Raw genomic sequence first — 21,526 nt, 5'->3', positions numbered from 1 at the left:
CAAAATATGATGGTTTGTACTGGTTCTGTTCCCAATTTAAGACTAGTAAAGCCAATGGTGACTTTACATGCCCTGGGAGACAGTAGTCAGTCCCAGGGTATGGAGTCTATGTTTGGGGGTCTCTGTGACACCCCTGTGTTACTGCACTGAGGGTGCTGTGTAACACGCTTACCAAAAACCACATGAAACCCTATGGAGTAAAAGACCCCATAGCCCATTAAACACATTGCAAAGTCAAAGGATCTCAAATCATGTCTAAGAGTGGGAGAAAAAGAGTCTCACTCTTAGCAGGAGAAAAATATAAACCCCAAAAATCCAGCAAAGCTGCTAGGGCACTCACTAGGTTTGGGAAATTAGCCTTAACAGAGAATTCTCCCTAACATTAGGAGGCATGTATAAGCCGAACGGGTAGGTCTATTGGTTTGGGCCTTGGAGATTTGTCTAGCTAGATAGATCGGGGCACTGTTTGTTAGGCATTTGCGGATCAAGATAAGGTTTTGAATGTGATGCGTTACCGGACCGGGAGCCAGTGGATATTGAGTCTAGCTGATGTGATGGGGTTATTTTTAGTAATTTTGAGTGCAGCTCTAACAGCATTGTTCTGGAAGATTTGTAGTTTGTTAATGTTGCACGAGTTAAATCCTGCAAAGAGGGAGTTGCAGTAGTCAATCCTAGACAGTATAAGGGCTCTGGCGAGGGCGATACAGTTGTCGAAGGTCAGGAATGGTCTGCTGGCGATTATCAGTTTGGCGGTGTAAGCTGAGGCGATCGCGTTTACCTGCCTTGGTAGGGAGAGCGATGAGTCTAGATATCCTCCTACGTTTTTTACCTCTTTGGATGCAGTGATAATGTTTCCATCAATGGTGAAGGATTTATAAGAGTTAGAGGTTATTTAGCCGACATTGAGTGCCAATGAGGAGTAGTTCCGTTTTCTCGTCATTGAGGCAGAGCTTGTGTTGCGCCATCCAGGATTGAATGGTTAAGTATATTTCGTTCAGTATGTTGGAGTCAGAGTCATAATTGCTGGTGATGGGTAGGAGTATTTGGGTGTCATCCACGTAATTAGTGTATGTGACACCCAGGCTGTCTAAGAGGTTGAAGAGTGGCTTGGTGAAAGGTTTTGGTAAGACACAGGAGCCTTGTGGTACTCCACAAGTGACTGCGGCTGGTGGGGTAGCCACAGTGGTTGAAAACACTCATTAAGCAGTTGGACAAGAAAGATTCTATCCATTTTATGGCTTTGGTTGGGAAGTGGGCTGCTAGGGAGAGGTGTTGGCAGAGTATATTGTGATTTACCAAATCAAAGGCTGCTGAGCGGTCGAGCAGGATGGGGATGGCTAGATTACCCTGGTCTTTGATCTAATCCATTTGGATTTTGAGGTCTAAAGGGCAGTTTCCGTTCCGTGACCAGGGCAGAAGCCAGACTGGTAGAGGCCAAGAAGGTTGTGCATTTGAATTTGCAGGTAAACCATTCTATCAAGTATTTTCAGGAGGAAAGGTACCGTTGTGATAGGGCAGTAATTAGTGGGAACATTGGGGTCCAGTGTTTTTTTATGAAGTGGGAGTACTCGTAAGTACCCCCCGTTCACATAAGAAAGTGGGGGTTCCCTTCCCCTGGCTTTCTCTCGGCATCCCTCCGTCGGGTTAACATTCGCCACAGTTCACAATTTCATCAGAAAGCCATTCTAGACCCCTTAGGTTCTTCACTTTACTCAAGTCTGGGTCTTTGCTCCAGTGAGGCTTTCCTTTAATGCCCCCAGACAGACTTTCCTTTAAAGCCCCGAGTCAGGCTTTATTTCTCTAAAGCCCCGAGTCAGGCTTTATTTCTCTAAAGCCCCGAGTCAGGCTTTGCACAATTCATTCACCAGCACATGTCAAAAACGTTTGACCATACAAGAGGTTTGGTGTGACCCTCGTATGACCACTTGGACACCTTACTCTGACCTCCCATAGGGCCTCTTGGTGCCTGCAGTTTCTCCTTGTTCGGGAGAGGGGGACCAGCCAGAGACCTTCGAATGAGTGCCCACGTGGCCCTGGACCACTGTCTCTGGTGCCAGTTTCTTTCCACAAAATTTCACAAGGGTCTCACTCCGCCGGGCTCGGACCCCTGTTAGAGTTCACAAAGGGCCTCCCTCTTCTGGGCGCAGACTATTCTCCAAAATGTTCTCCTTCAAATGTTCACAAGGTTCATAAAGGGCCTCCCTCTGCCAAGGTTCCCAAACTTCCAAAAGGGTTTTGGGACTTCCAGTCCCAGACTGCACTGTCAGGATTTTGCTCCCACTTCTCAGCTCCCCAAAACTGCACTTTCTGACCTTGTGAGCTGCAGGAGCTAAGAGGGGATAATCTTCTGAGGTCAGGGTCTCTTCGGCTGACTCCGAGACCTGAGTTCACCTGACTGGTCCAGGGGAGGAGTCCTACTGTAAGTACCGCCAGGCAATCCCAGCTGCCCATGGTCTTGCTTTCTGGAGGTACAGCTCCCACACCTCAGTGCTGTCTACTGTGGACTCACAGGGCCAGTGTCCGGGTGGTTTTCTCCTCCTCCAGATCTCCCAGGGTCTCTGCAGCTCTTCGGGTCTTTCTCTGGCTTCCTGCACCTACCCGCATCTCCAACTCGCTCAGAGTGTGCTTTCCAGCTCCGCCTTTTATACTTCCTGGAGGTTTTAACTAGAACCAGGTGCGAGTGGTTACAAGGGAATGCCTGACTCTGACTGTCCTCTTTAGAGGTATCATCTGCTGTAGTTGGGGGGAGTCTGTTGTCTGTGGTTCCCTGCTGGTAATCTTCATCCTCCCAATCTCTCTCTTCCTCATCTCAGTAGCTTTAGAAAGGAACAGAGGGGAGGAATTCTGGGAAGTATAGTTTTCACTGGGGAGTTTAGGAGAATCCAGAAAGCCCTCCACTGGCCCTACCCAGGCCACCTGAACAAAGGATACTGGGATTTCTAGCGAGAACATGCTTGGGTTGCTCACAGTGTCCAGTACACCAACTATGCAGATGACACCCAGGTAGGTCATACTGGAATTGTCTGGCTGTTACAATCAAGACTCATTCCATCAATAAAATGTATGAGTCTGTTCAGGAAAGGATGGTGACAAACTCCCTTGCTCTTAACAACCAAAAAAAGAGCTTTTAATCCTTGCTTCCAGACAGAGGCTAAACAAACTTGCCCCGGACTATGAACGCTTCCCGATTGCTGGAAGTAATATCAGAGTAGCCAAAAGTGTTAAAACCGTGGTCGTTATTCTGAACATAGAGCTCACCATCAAACCTCAGGTTGCTCAAATACAGGCATCATGTGGCTAGGTCATCAAACTGTTTAACTAAATCCTCCCTTTTCGCTCTTTGAGCAATAGATCACTGTTGGCTACGGCCTTAGTTAACTCACGCCATGTTTACTGCAACAGTCTATTGTTGGGTACCTCAAAAAATAAGATCACAGCACCCAAGGTTATCCAAAATGGTGCTGTTCGGGCAATACACAGCCTATCCAAGAAAGAACATATAACCAAGGCACGGAGGGAATTGCACTGTTACCTGTGAAACATAGTGTTACTCAAACTACTATCCCCCACGTTCAAGTGCCAAAATCGTGATGCACCTCAGTATCTAGCAAACCGGCTTGTCCCTCTCCCTTTGAGATGCAACTTACGAACCTACAACCTACATAAACTGTCTCAACCGAGATTCAAATTGACAAGCTTCGGCAGAACCAGCTTTGATATTCAAGCCCTCTCAGCCTGGAATAAGCTTTCCCTGGATCTAAGGCTGGCCATTTCTCTCAAGGACTTTAAGTAACTGATTAATGCCCTCCTGTTTAACGTGAAACCTGACTAAAACAAACTGTCCACTGCCTTTCCCCATCTGTAATCCATTGTTTGGTCGTCTTGTTTCTCGTCTTTTGTGTCCACCCTGAGGCCAATGGGCGAGTGGTGCGGAACAAAAAATCAAATCAATAATTTTTTTATTTTGGAGTCCAGAATATAGAAGGCTTTGTGAAAGATTTGCTCTGCTCCGGCATTACAGCCAATTTTCGAGGTAAAAATTTGACTAAGAAACACGTCCATAAGAAAAGGACTATGTGGGCGGAGACCAGGACAATACAAAACCGGGGTTCAGGTTGAATCGAGCAAAGAGAGCTCGCGATAAAGCAAATACAACATACTTATAGACCATGGTTGAGGAGTAACTGGGCCCTGCACTTACAGTTAGAAGCTAAATTAATGCCACATCCTTTCACAAAAAAGATGTGCAAGCATTCTGGACCCTAATTAACAAGATGAATGGGCCTCAATCCTTCCATAGAATGGTGTCAATATCGGAAGACCAATGGATTGCACACTTTGAAAGGGTATTTGCTTTGTCTAGTAGGGTGAAGAACAACTCTTTCAGTCTCCCTCCTAGGGACAACAATGGTTGGGTTTGATCATTTGATTGTCACTCAGTATTGCGAATTATTCAAAATATCAGCTCCTCTTGGGCCCCTCGGCCTAACAAGGACGATCCAGCAATCGGGGCAACAATACAAAAGACCACCTTTAACGATACTGTGGAAACAAGTTTACTCACGCCCTTATGGTCTACTGCACATATTGTCCCAATCTATAAGAGGCGCTCTCGTTCTAAACCAACCAATTACTGCCTAATTGCTATTTTTGGATGCGGACAGTAAAGTCTTCTCGGTTATACAGCTAGAGCACTTGGAGTCCTGGCAAAGGGCAGCTATTGGGATTCCAAAGTGGCAAATCTGCTTCCGGAAAAACCATAACCGCCTGAATGGCTTGATCCTTAAGGCAAATCAAAGTCAAGTCTGGAACAAAAAAACAGATTCAGTGTTTGTGGCAACGCTATACCTATATGCCGCTTTTAACATGGTAGACTGTAATCTGTTGTGGTCAAAGTTACAGGGTTGGGGTATCCCATCTGGGCTTCTCCGAGTGATAATTGCCCTACACACAAATACGAACATTAAGATCCATTTGGATCGTGCAGGCACTTTGTCTAGGAAAATGGGAACTGTAAAAGGGTTTAGGCAGGGGTGTGTTCTTGCACCCTCCCTATTGAACCTCTACCTGTGTGACCCCATGTGTTGATAAGTTGAAGGTTACCTGGGTTGCCTATGCAGATGATTTTCTAATATTTGACATCATCCCCATGGGACTCCAGTGTTTGATAAATGCGTTTACATCTTTGTGACAGCACATAGCCATCAAATCAACAAAAAAAAAATAAAGTTGCGTCTTGTGTAACTAAAAAGGAAAAAGGCACCAAGGGATTTTAATGGTATGTGGAATATGAAGTGTTGGAGAAAGTGTGACACTTTACATACTTGGGATTTCCTATTTGTGCTCATGAATCTAAGTTGTTAGTGAAGAATTGGCAGCTTTCTCATGGACTTTTTTGGATAACCAGCTACTAAGAGTAGATTCTAAGTATGGAAAGTTTTCTATCATCCTGGCTATTAGATTTTATGAGGGGAAGATAATCGCAAAGATTCTAAACGGTATTGGGATACTACCAGGATAGGCACTTGAATTGTTTCCTGCAAATTGATGCAAACTTATGGAGACAAGTCTTACATGTACCTAACAGTGTCCCACTTGCTGTGATGAGATATGACTTGGGTCTTTTTTCTTTAAAGAGTAGAGCGCATTGGAAGCACTTAGCACTTTACTACAAAATGATGATCTCACAATTGGACTCTTGATTGTATACAGATTTGAAGGGGATAATTGAGAAAGCAGGTGATAAATATCTTGTTGCTTTTTCGGATGGTAGTCTTACCATGGTGGTCTCTCTGGGTTGGGTCTGTCTTTGACGGACATATTGAAAAACCCACACAATGTTAAAGAAAAATCTTTAAAGACAGGATTGGGCAGTGACAATTGGACAGTGACAATTTACACATGTACTCCTATGATTCCCTGAACCACTTCAAATCAGACTATGAAAATGCCAAGACTATTGCAATGTTGCTAACCATTTACCCCACCCATCGTTTCGGCGACCTTTTGGTTGTTTTCAATGGAATCTAATTCCTACAAAGGGAAAATGTGTGGTTAGAATTTCGCATCCTCACTGTTGGTGACATGTCGATTTTGTAATATACCCTCCACAGTGGAAACGGTGGAGCATTTTCTTGTTCTTGGTTCTCCAGAGTTTACGGGAAAGCAGGAGGTTTATTTTAAGTGTTTTGTCCCGCAACTTACCGCGGAATACAGGTACTCGTTCTGGCACCTTTGTTTAGCGGGTCGTACAACTTAATTCGATCTTTGAAGCTTGAATTAATTTTTTTAGCATGGTGATAACTATGTATTTTAGCAATTTGATGTTGAGTATATCTATTGTATTTATTTGTGCATTTTAACAAATTCTTTGGATGTAGCTCTTTCATGATTTTTTACATTTTTATTTGAGTGTCAATGCAATGTAATAAAGTAATTGTTTGCTTTGTCAAAGATTTGATAATAACCACATGACAATAAAAATGAAACGGATCATTGTGCTTTAGGTGAATAATAGATGAGTGTGGGGAGGAGTGTCGTCAGACCATGGCTTCAAAAGACAGTCTTACATGTTGAATTAATGTTGTGCCCATGCAGACACGGTAGCACCGAGCCTGCATAATGGCTTTGTTTACAGCATCATTCAAAGAAGTTAATATAAAAACAAAAGCAGAAACCAATTCCCCCCCGCAAAAATTCCTTGGGCCTAAAAATGAGCCCCATCACTCCCTCATTCCACCCAAATCTTCCCAACCATTACCGGAGGAAATGCCATCTTCTGCTTCTCCAACAGCGCTGTGATTTCCTTGCACTTCTCAGTCTCGCTCTGCAACCGTCTTTTCTCATCTTGCAAGATCACCACCAACTGCAGGGCTTTCATGGCCTTCAGCAAGTCACTGTTCATATCTTACAGAGAGAGAGAGAAAACGATAGAGGTCAAACTCCAACTGGGCCCCCGGCTTCTGCATGGCCGATTATAGACCAGGGACTTGTGGTATCATTGCGGTTTGCTGAACTTAAGGTTTCAGATTTTGTAGTTCTTGACAACTTACCTGTCTCAGGCTGGTGAAAGGTTAGCAGGGAGGAACATTTCTCTTTCAGTCTGGTCTCAAGTTTCTTCTGAAACTGCTCCTTCATTTGCTGCATTTCCTGAGTTGCAAAGAAAGAAGCAGGGAGAGACATACTAAAAATTAATTATGCTTTGCAGTTTAGGCTAATTGATGCTTAAGCCTCAATGCTTAGTGCCATAAAGCCAAGTGCGGAGAGTGAGGAAAGCACTAGAAGAAAAACAATATCCAACCACACTAACAGAGGAAAGCAAACATTCTCAGAATGGAAGGCAATGTGGGGGATGTAAAAGAAGGGGTTGGAAATTAACAAGAGTGAAATGGAAAAATGCAATCCTAGCAGCAAGGATGCAGCAAAAGGAATAAAAGGGAGAGGGTAAGTACAGGGGTTTGGAGAGCAATGATTTGGTAAGAGGCAGTAAAACATTGCAATTGATGATAGAGGGAGGGAATCTGAGGAAGAAAGGCAGTGATGTAGGAAGTGGCAAGGGAGCCAGTGGGGTAATGCAGATTGGGAAATGGCAGTGAAGAGAGAAAGGAATATAGCAAGAGAGGCAGGAAGGTAGAGGAAAAGTTAAAGCAACAGGGAGAGAGAAATGAGTGGAAGGGCTTGAGGGGTCAGTTATGCGCAGACAACTGCTTGTAGTTTTCTCAAAATATGCCATTTTATTAAAGAAGTTATATTAAGAAAATATCTTCCTGGCCCTACTCTACAAAGGAATTCCCTACCTAATCTAGAGGCTAAGGGAACATTCTCTAGCATGGGTAAACTGGCCCTCACACTAAACAAACATAAAAGGTAATTATATATAACAATATAATAAACAACATAAACAGTATCGAAATAGCTTTCATCTGTCCTGGGTGGGATACCTTCCCCAGTATTCAAGTAAACCGCCAAAAGATTCAACAAGACAAAATAAAGGTTTTGGACGCAATCTTGAAATTTCAAAGTCAAAGCAAAAGTTCCAACAAACCAAAATCCACTGGTAACAATTCTTTTGTTCCTGGATGAAAAGATCCCTTTCCAACTTCCGGAAAAGAATTACCACCAATGGTAATCCTGGTTATGATAATAATTTGTCTCCCACAGTTCAACAGAAGTGTCATTCTAAAAATGTCAATAATACACAATTCTTTAAGTTACAACTGTACATTTGGTATATTTATCAGGATGCTTTTTTGTGCTGCTGCTTCTGTTTTCCAACAACCACGCTTCTACTGTTGGTACTATGAGAACAGTCACCTTTATCCCTCTTGACTTGGGCAATGCTTGTTCTTCTCAATATTTTAGACTCTTTACTTATTTGAAATAGAAAGGCCTGTAACTGTTCTCCAGCATGGGTCTGGCATGGATTCACATGCTCATTAATATTCCCCGTCATCAGGCCGGGAATCCTCAGTAAAATAAAAAACAGTTTCACTTTCACTTACAAACTGTAATTCTCCTATAAACTAATCACTGAGCTCTGGGTCATACTACCTCCAGCCAATGAGTGCCATCTCCCTGAGCCCCTCCTCCGACAGCCAGCTTCATAATTTGTAGCATGTAAAGTGGCAGTATGACCAAGAAGAGCCGCAGAGGGGCAGGAGGGGAGGGAGAGTTACCAAAGTGCCTCGGCCACGCCAGGACGGCGAGGATCATCCTGCATTGGCACAGTTTTAGTTGATTGATGACTCGCAGGAGGAGAGGCAACAGCGGGGATGCGTACAGGAACAGGCCTTTGCACGGGAAGGAGAATGTGTCCTCCATGCTCCCCAGCTGGTGGAACCTGCTGGCGAACCTCTAGCATTTGGAGTTTGTTTGCCGTCGCAAGAAGATCGATCTGGGGTCTGCCCCAGCTGAAGAGGCTGCCCACTTGATCCTGTCGAAGTTCGCACTCATGGCAAGATGGCAGCTCCCTGCTGAGGGAGTCGGCGATTGTGTTCTTGACTTCCCCAGGGTGATGTCCCAGTGCCACAAGTCCTGCGCCTCTCTGGAGAACGCTGGGGATCTGGTGCCCACCTGCTTCCTGATGTAGAACAACGTGGTGGTATTGTCCGTGAAGACCCTCACCACATAGCCCTTGAGTGATGGAAGGAACAACTTGAGGGCCCAGAACACTACTCGCAGTTCCAGGACATTGATGTGGAGATCCCTCTCCTCCAGTAGCCACAGGCCTCTGGCGTGGAGACGTCCGGTGTGGGTTCCCCAGCCCTCCAGCGATGCGTCTGTGGCGACCATCTCTTGGTATGGGGACTCTGGAAATCCGTGCCCCGGGCTGTGTTGGAGCGCACGCCCCACCACCTTATCGCTCGACGAAACTCCTCATCAAGCACAATCCTGTCTGCAAAGATTCTGGACACCTGGACCCACTGAGTGTCCAGGAATTCCTGAAGGGGCCGCATCCGCAACCTGCAGAGCCTGATCAGGTAAATACCAGGCGACATCATGCAGAGCAGCAACTTGTTGGTCTGTACTGTGGCGATCTTCAGTGCCAAGGGCCGTTGCACCGTGCCCAAAATGGCCGATAGCCTCTCTTCTGAGGGGGCCGCCAGGTAGGAGACCATGTTGAGCCTGGACCCCTGGCTCAGCACATTCTGCGATGGAATCAAGCAGGACTTCGGCGAGTTCACTGAGAACCCCAGATCCGTCAGCAGCAAGGCAGTCCTGTCTGTGTGTTGAACAGCAATTTACCTTGACTTGGCTCGGATGAGCCAGTCGTCGAGGTACGGGTACATATGTATCCCTTGCAGACACAGATGGGCCGCCACAGGTGCTAGGCAATTTGTAAACACCCTAGGCGCTGACTTTAGTCCGAAGGGGAGGGCCTTGAAATGGTAGTGCTTTCCCTTTACGACGAAGCGCAGGAGCTTCCCATGTTGCTCTTGAATGGTGGCGTGGAAGTAAGCGTCCTCTAGATCTAGCAACGTTAGGAAGTCCCCTTCCTCCAGTTGGCTGAGCATGTGTTGCAACGCAACCATCCTGAATTTCTGGGACTTGAACTTGTTTAGACGACGCAGGTCGAGAATGGGCCTCCAGCTCCCAGCCTTTTTTACAAAGAAGTATCTGGAGTAGACTCCGGACCCCTGGAGTCGCTTTGGAACCAGCTATATCGCCCCTTTTCTTAGCATGGCCCATACTTTCTGCAGGAGCTGAGTGATGTGCTGTTCCTGCCGGACCACCAGTGGTATCTGCGGACAATTCTGCTGGAACTCTAGAGTGTGTCAGTGGGCGAGAGATGGTCCAGCACCCATCGGTCGGTCAAGATCTTTTCCAACTCGCTGATGAAGCCCGCCAGCCGGCCTCCCACTGGGGTGCATAGGTGGGGACACGGCATACTGGCTGGTTCAATCCTGCTTCAGGGCCACCTCCAAAAGCCTTGGAACGACCCCTGTAGGCCTGCTGGGTCGTGGAAACGGAGGGTTGGTGGTACGAGGATGATCCCCCGCCAAAACCCTTTGGAGATCTTCCAGATTTACCTCCTAAGGCACGAAAGGAAGGGCAATGTTGCTGAGCGTGCCCAGGGCACGGCCCGTCTCCGTGTCGGTCTTGCTGGCTTGCAACAATTTGTCGACGGCTTTCCCAAAAAGATTGTCCCGGAACGGCACGGCCAGGACCCTCGTCTGAACTTCCTGCCGAAACTGGTGGCTTTCAACCAGCCACGATGACTGAAGCAGACACCGTTCCCCATCTGTCTGAACCCCATGTCTGGGAAATCAAGGGCCACAGTGATGGCATGGCCGGATGCCACCTCGCACTCCTGGAGGATCTCCAGCGCCTCGACCCGCTTGTCAGGGAGAAATTCCAGCAGCGGGGCCATCTTATACCACAGTTCCCTCTCGTACCTGGCCAGGATCGCAAGACCATTCACCCCCTTGACCATCATTGCCACCGGGTATATCACTTTCTGTTAGGCAGAATCCTGTAGCTGTGGCTGAGCAGTCAGACTTCTCTCAAGAAGAGTTAAGCAGTAACTAGAGTATACACATTAGGTACAAAAAGTACAGTAGGGCAAGTAAACACTGACCAGAGCTTTGGTATAAAAGTATATAATTATTTATTTAAAAACACACTTATGAAAATACATTGGCACTAATATATCAAGCAAGTTCAAACACAGGCACTATAAGTATATACACCTCCCTAGTTAAATTATTCGACAAGTCTAAGTTAAGACACCACTTATTAGCAAAACAGAGATGAGCGCCGTAACCTTAGATGGCACTCCAATAATTTGTTTAAAAAGGGAGAGAAAAGGCAAAGTATGGAAATAACAGTACTAACACTTTTAAGAAACCACAGCAAGTCAAGAAAGGCAGCGTCTACAGTAGAGCAAAAAGTTCATAGGCCAGGCCCACTCTTGGAGAGCAAGGCGGAATGTGCCCAAGATCACACAGTGGAAATGCACTCAAAGTCTTTGCAGCAAAGTCGAAAAAGGTTGGATCAGATCAGAAAGGCAAAGTTAGCAGGTCTGAGGTCAACCCAGTTGGAAGGTCAAGGATTTACGAGACACCTTGGAAAATCCGTTGAAAGGGAGACCAGGCGGAACACAGTACCTGAAATGGTGAGGAAGCTCCAGCGGTGGCACTTATTCCTGGCAGCGGGTGCAAGTCGTGGCTTCGACCAGAGGAAGAGAGGATCTCGACGAGGAAGAAAGCTTGAGGTCGTTGCACTGCCAGGGAAGAAACCAGCCGCGGAGTTCCTGATTAAAAAGGTACAATCCTTTTATTCGCGGTTAGTGGTGAAGCGTGGCTATCCGCCACCGGAGTGCTTGGCACGGGCGATTCGACCACGAGTCGTCCAGGAAGGCGAAAAAGGCGAACTGTTTGGTCCCACCAGCTCAAAGGGAAGAAGGCTCCTGGAAGAAGATCTCCTCTGTCTTTGGGGAAGTGGTGAGGTCTTTACAGCACGGCTCCAACAGTGGTGTCGTAGATGGCTCAGCTTCTCCCCTCTTCGGATTCTTTAGGTCCTGTGGCGACTTCTGAAGTTCCAGTCCCAAAGGCCCTGCTTTTATGCAGAAAAACCCCCATTCATCAGCCTAGCTGTCAATCACACATGCTAAGTGGTGAACATGGCGGCTCACCACTGGGCCAATCAGAAGAGAGTACGACTTGGGTTGCCGAGGCAATGCAGTCCAGGGTGCCTAATCCCCCCTCCACCCCTCCTATGGAACCCAGACAGAGTGGCACCAGTTGGAGGGCTTCTGTGGAGAAGCCTGCCAAAATAGTGGAACAAAGGGCTCGACCTTGGTCAGAGTCACAGAGACGGACACAAACGCCATTTTAGAACTGAGTTCTGGCAAAAAGACCCAACCGGGGAATTAATATTAAATAAATAACCCGGAGGTATCTTTAACATTGCACCAAAAAGTGGTGCGTTTAAAATCAATGGGAAAATCCCATAGAGAGTATTCCGAAGGAATATTTCGCGTGGTAACCACTGCCACCAGCGAGAAACTCGACAAGGGGGGGACTGGACCGTGCCCCCTTGAAAACAGACCCAGGGGAAATCGAATTACCCCTACCCAGTACTTCCACAATATGATGGTTTGTACTGGTTCTGTTCACAGAATTGGACTAGTAAAGCCAATGGTGACTTGACATGCCCTGGGAGACAGTAGTCAGTCCCAGGGTATGGAGCCTATGTCTGGGGGTCACTATGATACCCCTGTGTTACTGCACCGAGGGTGCTGTGTAACACACATACAAAAGAGATGATGCCCTATGGAGTAGAAAGAAGTTACCCCATAGCCCATGAACACATACCAAGTCAAAAGGACACCTCAAATCATGTCTAAGAGTGGGAGGAAAAGAGTCTCACTCTTAGCAGGAGAAAAAAAACAAACCCCAAAAATCCAGCAAAGCTTCTGGGGGACTCACTAGGTTTGGGAAATTAGCCTTATAAGAGAATTCTCCCTAACACTTTCCTACCCATGGTGTCTAACTTCTTCCCTTCACTGTCCGTGGGAACTGAGGCTGAAGACTATGGATTTGAGGACTTCTTCCCCGCAGCCGACGAGATCAGCAAGGAGGGTTGGGACCGCAGGTACTTGGGTGTAAACTACAGCACCCAGTATTTCTTCTCCAGCCTGTCTTTTTGCCAGGCTATGGCAGGATTCTTCATCAGCGCCAGGCCCTCATCCCAAAGGCCGTCCAGGAGAGGCACTGCCAGAATGATCTCCCTCTTCACCTCTCAGTAGTGGTGAAGGAAGACTTCCTTCCTGGTCTCCTCTGGCGTCAGCTGGAAGAGCTCAGACATGCGGGCGACCGGGGGGCCCTGTTGAGAGCAACAAAAATGGCCGCCTAGAGCCAGAGCTGCGTCCCGGCAAATATCCTGACAGAAAAGATCCTAACCCGGAGCACCCCGCGGACAGTTGAAAGAAGCGGATACTGAAGCTGAAGATCCTCACTAGCAGCAGTAGAAATCCGCGAGAGAAACACTAACGAGGGAAGGAAATAGAGCTAATCTAATTTCTGGTGGGGAAGGAGAGGGGCGCGAGCCGCTTCCCAGAACCACGCGACACTAGGAAACAGCTGCAGACGCTCTAGCCAACAGACCATAGAAGTCCAGCAGCCTGGCACAAGCGGACAAGTGAAGCCGAACATAATCCTGTGAATGCGGAGGAGGCCGTCGCGTCTGTGGCATAGGAAGAAAAGTGAAGGTGTGGCGTAAACGAGAGAAAGAAGCAGGAGTGGGAACTCCCGACACCTTAATCCATATGACGTCCAAAAAGCATGGGTTGCAACCGCTACCCTGAGGAACCCTCTACCTTGTCGGAGCCACCCCCTCCAGGTATCCCGGGAGCTGCATCGGTAAGGAGGAAAGGACCGCAGCGAGGCAGGAGCGCCGAACGAATACGCAGCAACGTGATGGCTGCTCGCCCCTAAGTGGGATTTGGTGCAGCTAATTAACTGCGTGGGTCCTCGTGCATCCCTTCCACCCCCCCCCCCTGCAGGATGGGCGGCGGGGAACACGGACACCGCCTCTTGAAAACTAACTATACGAACTAAAACTGTGTGTGAAGTATAAGACAATATACATGAGGGGGTGAAGAAAAAACGCTCCTACGATACGGCGGCCCACAGATAGAAGGAAACAGTGACGCCCCATAGCCAGCAGCTGCAACGCTAAAATCCTAGAAGGCAAAAAAAAAAAACGGATGAAAAGGGCATAATCTCCCAAATATGTGGGAGAACACAACCCACTCTTGAATAAGCACAATGCAGATCCTGCCCCCCCCCGGAGGGAGACACGTGGGGCGAAGGGGGTAAACAACCCGGAATATAACCACCTTACCTACAGGGTGGGATTAACCCACAAACGGCGCAATTTAACATTGGAACTCAAACCTCAGGAAGTTTGAGGAAGTGAGACTGTCACATACCATAACCATCTTGGGAGCACGACTATTACCCAGCAGAACACGTAAACCTGAACACAACATCAATAGATCCTGCTGGGTAACAGATCAAAAGCCCATAAACAGTCGATATCCAGACTAAGGGGGAGATCATAATAATTGGATAAAAAAAAAAAACACGAGATAAAACTAGGGCCACGGCAGGGAAAAGATGGACTAAAAGACACACTGCACGACCCCATGCACAGTTAAAGGTGGTACTCTGAAAAACCACAAAACAATCCTGAGAAACAAATTGGCCCACGGTGCCGGAGGCTTGGGACTCTTTACAAGATACCGCATGCCAAGACGACTACGGGCGGAGAATACGTTAAATTCATGGTAGGCCCCTAATCAGCACACTGAAAAAGAACACACAAGGATAGCATAAATGCCAGATAAAACGTCAAAAGGAGCGGGGGCCAGGAAGAAGGGGCCAATGGACTCATTTACTAATAGCCAAATGACAGATTCTGGGGCGGGAACGTCGGCTGCCTCCAATACCCGAATTGAAGCCGAAAGCGAAGACAGAGTCGACAGGCTAACTACGATTGTCCAAAATGGATTCCTCGCGATAAATGTGATATTAGATGATATTGTTTCAACCATCGGATAATTGAAGCCAAGAGAAGACAAAGAAAGCTCCAGAATTACAGAAGCCGAAGGCAGAATTACCACCAACGAAGACACGATTGCTAACCATGATCGAGACATAACGCAATTGAAAAACGACTTTCTTAAAATACAAACCAAGTGTGTGGATCTCGAATCTCACTCCAGGAGAAACATCAGAATCCTTGGGGTATCGGATAAATTCAGTAAAGGAGCTATGGAACAACAAGTTGAAGCTCTCCTGCAGACCCTCTTTGGGCCCGAAACTTTTTCTGAACATTTCCTGGTCGAGAGAGCACACCGTACACTGGCCCCAATGCCGAAACCAGGTGCACCGCCCCGTACGATCATAGCACGCCTCTTACATTACAGAGACAGAGATACGATTCTAAAAAAGGCTGGTGAACAAGGCACACTGCATTACGAAGAAAACCGTATTAACATATACCCAGATTTTTCGGCAGGAGTCAAGACCAACCGACGATCCTATGAACCAGTGAAAAAGACTGCTGAGAGCACGCCAGATGCAATATGCATTAATATTCCCTGTCAAAATGCGTATCCAGCACGGAGGAAGAGCACATTTCTTTGAGAATCCGGCAGCTGCGCCGGCCTATATAGAAGCTCATATACCTCTACCCCCGGCAGGACGTGGCCCGGACCAAAATGACAGACCTCCCCCTGAGGCGAACTGACACTACCTGGATATGAGACAAATCGTAGTAAATGCGGTCTACAAAGATGAAACGGAAGAAAACAAATAAGAAGACGTGCACCACAAGTGAATGAGGACGCCCGGCTGTGAGCATGGAATGGGTGGCCATACAGCGACAACATGGCAACCCCAGGAGATCTCCAAAAGTTTGTAAGGTTCAATCATCAAGTTGGGGTAGATGATGGGGGTGGAGGGCGGGAGGGGAGAGGATGGACTATTTGTTGAACAGTTTAAGAGTTGTAAAACTTGTTTTGATGATGGTCTAACAGAGAATTGCACTATGCATACTAAACGGTGCTTGCACCATACTACAATGATGAACAGAAACAATGGCGGGGAATGTTGACAGGGACAAAGGGATGAAAATTCCTGTCATGAAATGTTAGAGAAAAAATGTAAGGGACGCCTGATTTTTTGTCTGTGGCCCTTCAGGCAATTTATAATGTAATAGAAGAGATTAGACCAACCAGACCGGAGATAACATCTGATTATTGTTTAAATCATAATCATTAACTGTTTATTTTACAAAAAACACACCAAATTGTACAGTGACAATTCTATTCATGTAAAATATGGCTCCATAAACCAAAACACATCCCTCCATACAAACTTCATTCACAACTTCTTCATGCAATCATATTCACAAAAGATAGAAAAAATGATATCTTGACCGTATCAAAATGGCAATTCAAGCAGTTGTTAATTATACACTTGATTAATTTACAATGTGCCCCTCTGTCTATGTTCAGGGGGTTGGAAATCTGTCGACATGTTTCGGTTGAGTTCTCAGCAAGGGCAGCTAGTTCCCTCGTGTAATGATTTTATGTTCAACCTTCAGGAGAGGAGAGCAATCACCAATTCCGCGTTGCCTCTTCAAACAGAGATGACATCAATTTTTATTATTTTTTCACTATTTTCTAGACCCAAGGCTTCCTTGCCTCACACCCTTTGTGTGGGACGGGAAAACCCCTAGAATGAAATGGGAAAAGCTTACTGAACCTTATTGTACTGGAGGGCTAGCGGCACCTGATTTTGAGTTATACTACCTTGCGGCGCAAGCGCAATTTGCAAAACACTGGTATGACCTTGAGGATCGTTCACCTCATATATGGCTCGAAAGGTTTGCTGCATATCCCATAGACCTCCGTTCTATTATATTCTATCCTCAATACAAAGATCTTGTCCCTTTGACCCAGTGGGATCCACAGTATGCGCATGGACAGCACTGTATAAAAAACTGAAAATAGAATCCCCATCTGACCCAGATGTACCCCTGTGGAAATACCCCGGTATACTGCCCACATTGGATAAAAACAATACAAAGACACTGGGACCCAAACAAAGAAATTCAAATGCGAGACATGTTCCCGAATGGCAAATTTGTAACAATGGAGGAATTTGGGGAGGCAATAGGTGGGGGACCAATTAAAACGCTTGATCATCATAGGATGAAATCTGCATTTAGTGCACACTGGCCACTCTTCCCAGACAAGCCACCATCCCACCCGTGTATACAAGCTACCACATCAGGTACGGGGCTGGGAGTCTCGAAACTATATTCATTAGTACAAATACACACACCCATTACGAATCATGTCAAATCCAAATGGGAAGAAGACCTAAATTTAAGTATTCCAGATGAAAAATGGACTAAATACTGTATGCTTACCAAATCGATATCTATGAACGCAGGCCTATGACTTATCCAGTTCAAGATCCTAAATAGGCTACACTACACCCCCACGAAGATGGCCAAGTTCTCAGTGACTAATTCCGGGGAATGCCCTAAATGCAAAACTAGTCAGGCAGGAGCATATCACATGTATTGGGAATGCCCCCCAATTGCTGCATTCTGGAAAGAGGTAGCGGAAATACTTGAAGATATCACACAGATCCCTGCGAACATGTCTCCGCAAAAATATCTATTCAGAGATATAGGCAAACAAGCTGAAAAGACCAGGAGATTGTTTAATGTCTCATATGCTGTAGCCAAAAGATGCATATTGAAATGCTGGACAAACTTTTCCACCCAAAACCAAGAATTTTCTTCGAGATTTGGCTTACGTAAATGAATCTGAGGAACAATACACATTGACTGGGACACCGAGCTGTCGTCCAAAGGACATATGGGCCCCGTTCAGGATATACCTGTGTGAAATGGCTTCAGATGCAGAAACGTCTATGTAATTGATTTGTAAAAGATGAAATATGTATTCAATAACCCGTATACTGTATGTACCGATGTATGCAATGTGCAGTGAGTTAAATCTGACCTTAAAATGGCTAAAAATGACATGCGGGTGACCGTGGAGTGGAACGATACCACTTTGGTTGGCGGAGAACCGCTCGGCGGTGGGGAAACGCTGCCGTTGTCATCCGTGCCAGTCAGCGCTGTGCCTCTCCCCGTATCACTAGGGGGGGGGGGGTATGTGAAGCAGCTGATGCAGAGGTGTGGGATGCAGTTTCCTCTTCCTCGCCGGTGGGAGGCCGGGTACCACCAGGGCCGGCGCTGGGGGTGCCATCCGAATACTCCTCTGGATCTCCGACAGCAACGTGTGAGAGTTCACAGGATGTCCAGCGACACGTCCCTGGAAGGTGGAGGAGTAGGCTTGCTGGGCACAGCGTCTACGTCGTCGGCTCTGCTGGCATCGTCCCCCCCTCGACGATTCCACCGCCGTCCTCTGCGTTTCCGCCGTCGTAGTTGTTCCTCACGTCCACCATGTCCACCATGTCCTCTTCGTCTGAAGAAGAAATATCCTTGCCCTGGAGCATGGTAGAGGCCTCCACTGCCTCCCCCCTCACACCACCTCTCCCAGCTTCCCAGTTTTTTGCATCAGGGCTGGCATTCTTTTCTCTGGTGTTTTCTCCACCGCTTGGCCGAAGCCTCCCGCCTGGGCGTCACAGGGGTCCCCTGGCCGGGGTCAGCACCTTTCGCCTTTGAGAGGGCGGCCGCCATCAGCTCGATTGTCGAGTAGGACTTCTCCTGGGCTACCTGGGCCTTCAGGGGTAGGTCGGACACCTTACCCAGAGGCTCCTGGAGCGATGGCTTGAGATAGACAGTGACGATGAGCACACCCTGCTCGTTACGGGACCCGCTTGCGCAGCAACCCCGAAGGAAATAGACTAGCGATGCTTGGCCTCATCTTGGGCCCCCACGGATGGAGCGCCTTCTCAGGACTTAGAAGCCTGCTCCTTGGACCAGCCGGTCCTGAGTAAGGCATGCCCCTGCTTGCCGCACGGGGTAGAGACCTTGGCTGTTGAGCCACGCCACAATACTACTGTGCCGATCCTTGACTGTTTGTTTGAGGAATCCCAGGCAAATTTCGCAATCTGCTTCCTTGTGATCCGGATGGAGACAGAGGAACTGGGAGTTTGTCCTCCACCAACACATTCGTCAATCGCCAGCTGGAGCACAGCTTGAAGAGAGAACCTCCGTCCGTCCTCCTCTGACATGGCCTGTGTGTTGTGTAGGCCCGAAGACCTTCTGGAATCTTCGATATAAACACTCGACGATTCTTGCCCTCGAGGGGCGACAAAAGACGCCGACAAACTGATCCCTGCTTGCCAGTCAAAGGAACGAAAGAGCAAACGGGCTCTATTTGACAAAAATAGGAATTTTTTTATGAAAAAGCACGAAAACGTAGAAAAGCTCTCGAAGCAAAACACGAGGATTCCCAATACTTGAATGTGCTGTAAAAATCTGATGGCGGCTGCCAGAGGAGGGGCTTCGGGAGAGGGCAGTCATTGGCTGGGGGCAGTATAACCCAGAGCTGAGTTATTGGTTTATAGGAGAACGACAGTTTGTAAGTGAAAGTAAAACAGTTTTTTCTATTACCGAGGATTCCCGGCCTAATGATGGGGAATATTCATGAGCATGTGAATCCATGCCAGAGCCCATGCTGGAGAATGGCAATTCTGGATACTGTATAGAGTTCAGTCTTTCAAGTGAACACAATTAAGCACACGCAACCTCTCTGAGACAGAATTCAAAATTGAATGCGTGTACCTAATTAGGTTTCCTAATGTAAGAGTTGCATCCTTTACCGTTACCCAGGATGCAACTCTCTTACATTGGGAAACATAATTGGGTATACGCAACCTTTTGATAGAGTTTTCACTCTTTGTACTTGCAACTTGTATGTCGATGTTAGGAATCCTGTAATGATCTATTAAGTGTTACTTTTCCTCAATTAAGGACACGCGACTACTCCGCTAGTGAGCAACAAAGTTTAGTGTTCAACAATGAATTTAAATGCCTTTTCTTTCTCACACGAACGTTAAAGCTTTCACGATAAGCGCATGTTACAATCCATTGTTTAACAAGACTTCAAAGATATTGAACAACTTTTACTCGCTTTCAGCCACATGCAAATCACTTCAGCGCTGGTTACAGTTAACGGCAAGGCTTGCACATTGTATCTGAATGCCGTGCTTCACTCGCCGGCTTCATCGACACTGGTTTTGCCGATTGCACTTCTTTCCCGAATTAGTATACCTCTGCTCCTACTTCTGCCTCGCTGGGGACCCACACCATTCTCCAGCACAGGTGTCTTTGGTTCGGCCACTTGATGTGGGAGTTTCCTTTTCTCACGAGACCCTTAGCTTGCCATCTGCTTCTGGCCTTTGTCTCCTGCACAGTAATGGCTGTGGAATCACTGCAACACGGCTCACATGGTGAAAACTCAGCCTCCAGCAAGTCTTCCTCTGCATGCAAGAGTTTGGGAGAACAGGACTCTGAGGTTGTGTCATGCCTTCCACGCACTTACCTGGCTCAGCAGCATGTCAGCGCGGGACCGGAGACCGGCGGCGGCACAGGCCACAGACTCCCTCGGCTTCTGCATTTGCCCAGCTGCCGCGCGATGAGGCATCCCTGGTGCTTGTTTCCCCAGTCGCGTTGGGGCTTGCCCTGGCGCCTGCAGGCACACGGAAGTTCCGTCCTCCTTCGCAGTCGCTCATTGGACACGGCGCATCGCGGAAGGAGGTCACGTGACCCAGAAAGCAGTACCGTGACCAGGAAGTTACACGAAACGTGGTCACGTGACTAGCAAGAATGTAATAAAAGAGTTCCAGCACTCAATCAGTGCTTTTCATCTGTTCCTACAGCGTTTAGCGACTCCTGTGTTCCGTGTGTTATTGGATTTGAACTTTTGTATTCCGGACTTCGTTCTCCCTCTTGGATTGCGCTTGGTTTTGTCCCTTTGATCTGTTTTTGCCCTGCCTACTCGAACTGCTTAGACCTTTGGATCTTGCTCTATTGGATTGCTCTTGGTTTTGCCCCTTGGATTTAGTTTACTGCGGACTGCCTACTCGAACTGCTCATACCTATGGATGTTGCTCTCCTGGACTGCCTTGTTTCCTACCCCTTTGGCTCAGGTACTTTTGCATCTGGAATCAAGTACTGCATCACGTTGTGTTACTCTCAGACCATGCTAGACCCTGCTACATTGAGGTTCCCTTTCCTCTAACCCAATCCACAACACCTTCAGGGGGAACAGTTAGGTTCTTAGCTGTCATCGGTCATCCCTAAGGGTAGGTGCTTTTCTACCTATCTGTTTACACTTAATTGTAGATTCCCTCTACTTATCGGCTAACCTTGTGTTTTCCTTGCAGCCATCCGGGACCCGATGTTCTCTGTTCCCGTCACATGTGGTCCCAATAACCGGTCAGCGAGTTGTTTGCTCTCCTCTGAATGGTACTTGGGGACGGAGGTATACTAATCCACGTGGACCTCAGATCGTGACAGATTGCAG

General features: G+C 47.3%; 1 protein-coding gene across 7 annotated transcripts in view; it reads right to left on the bottom strand.

Moving 5' to 3' along the window:
- The window catches only part of HAUS4 (HAUS augmin like complex subunit 4), an 845,169-nt gene that overhangs the window by 341,388 nt on the left and 482,255 nt on the right, over positions 1–21,526 (bottom strand). For all 7 annotated transcript variants that reach the window (XM_069633843.1, XM_069633842.1, XM_069633844.1 and 4 more), the window contains 2 exons: positions 7,053–7,149; positions 6,761–6,906 (listed from right to left, as the gene is read on the bottom strand). In XM_069633843.1, coding sequence (XP_069489944.1) covers positions 6,761–6,906; positions 7,053–7,149 — 243 coding nt within the window. The remainder of the gene's footprint in view (positions 1–6,760; positions 6,907–7,052; positions 7,150–21,526) is intronic.

The sequence above is a fragment of the Ambystoma mexicanum genome, chromosome 13 (genome assembly GCF_040938575.1).
Source record: "Ambystoma mexicanum isolate Mex_15411 chromosome 13, UKY_AmexF1_1, whole genome shotgun sequence".
In the NCBI taxonomy this organism is placed as follows: Eukaryota; Metazoa; Chordata; class Amphibia; order Caudata; family Ambystomatidae; genus Ambystoma; species Ambystoma mexicanum.
Note: the sequence above shows the minus strand (reverse complement) of the source record. Positions and strands in the feature narration are given on the sequence as shown.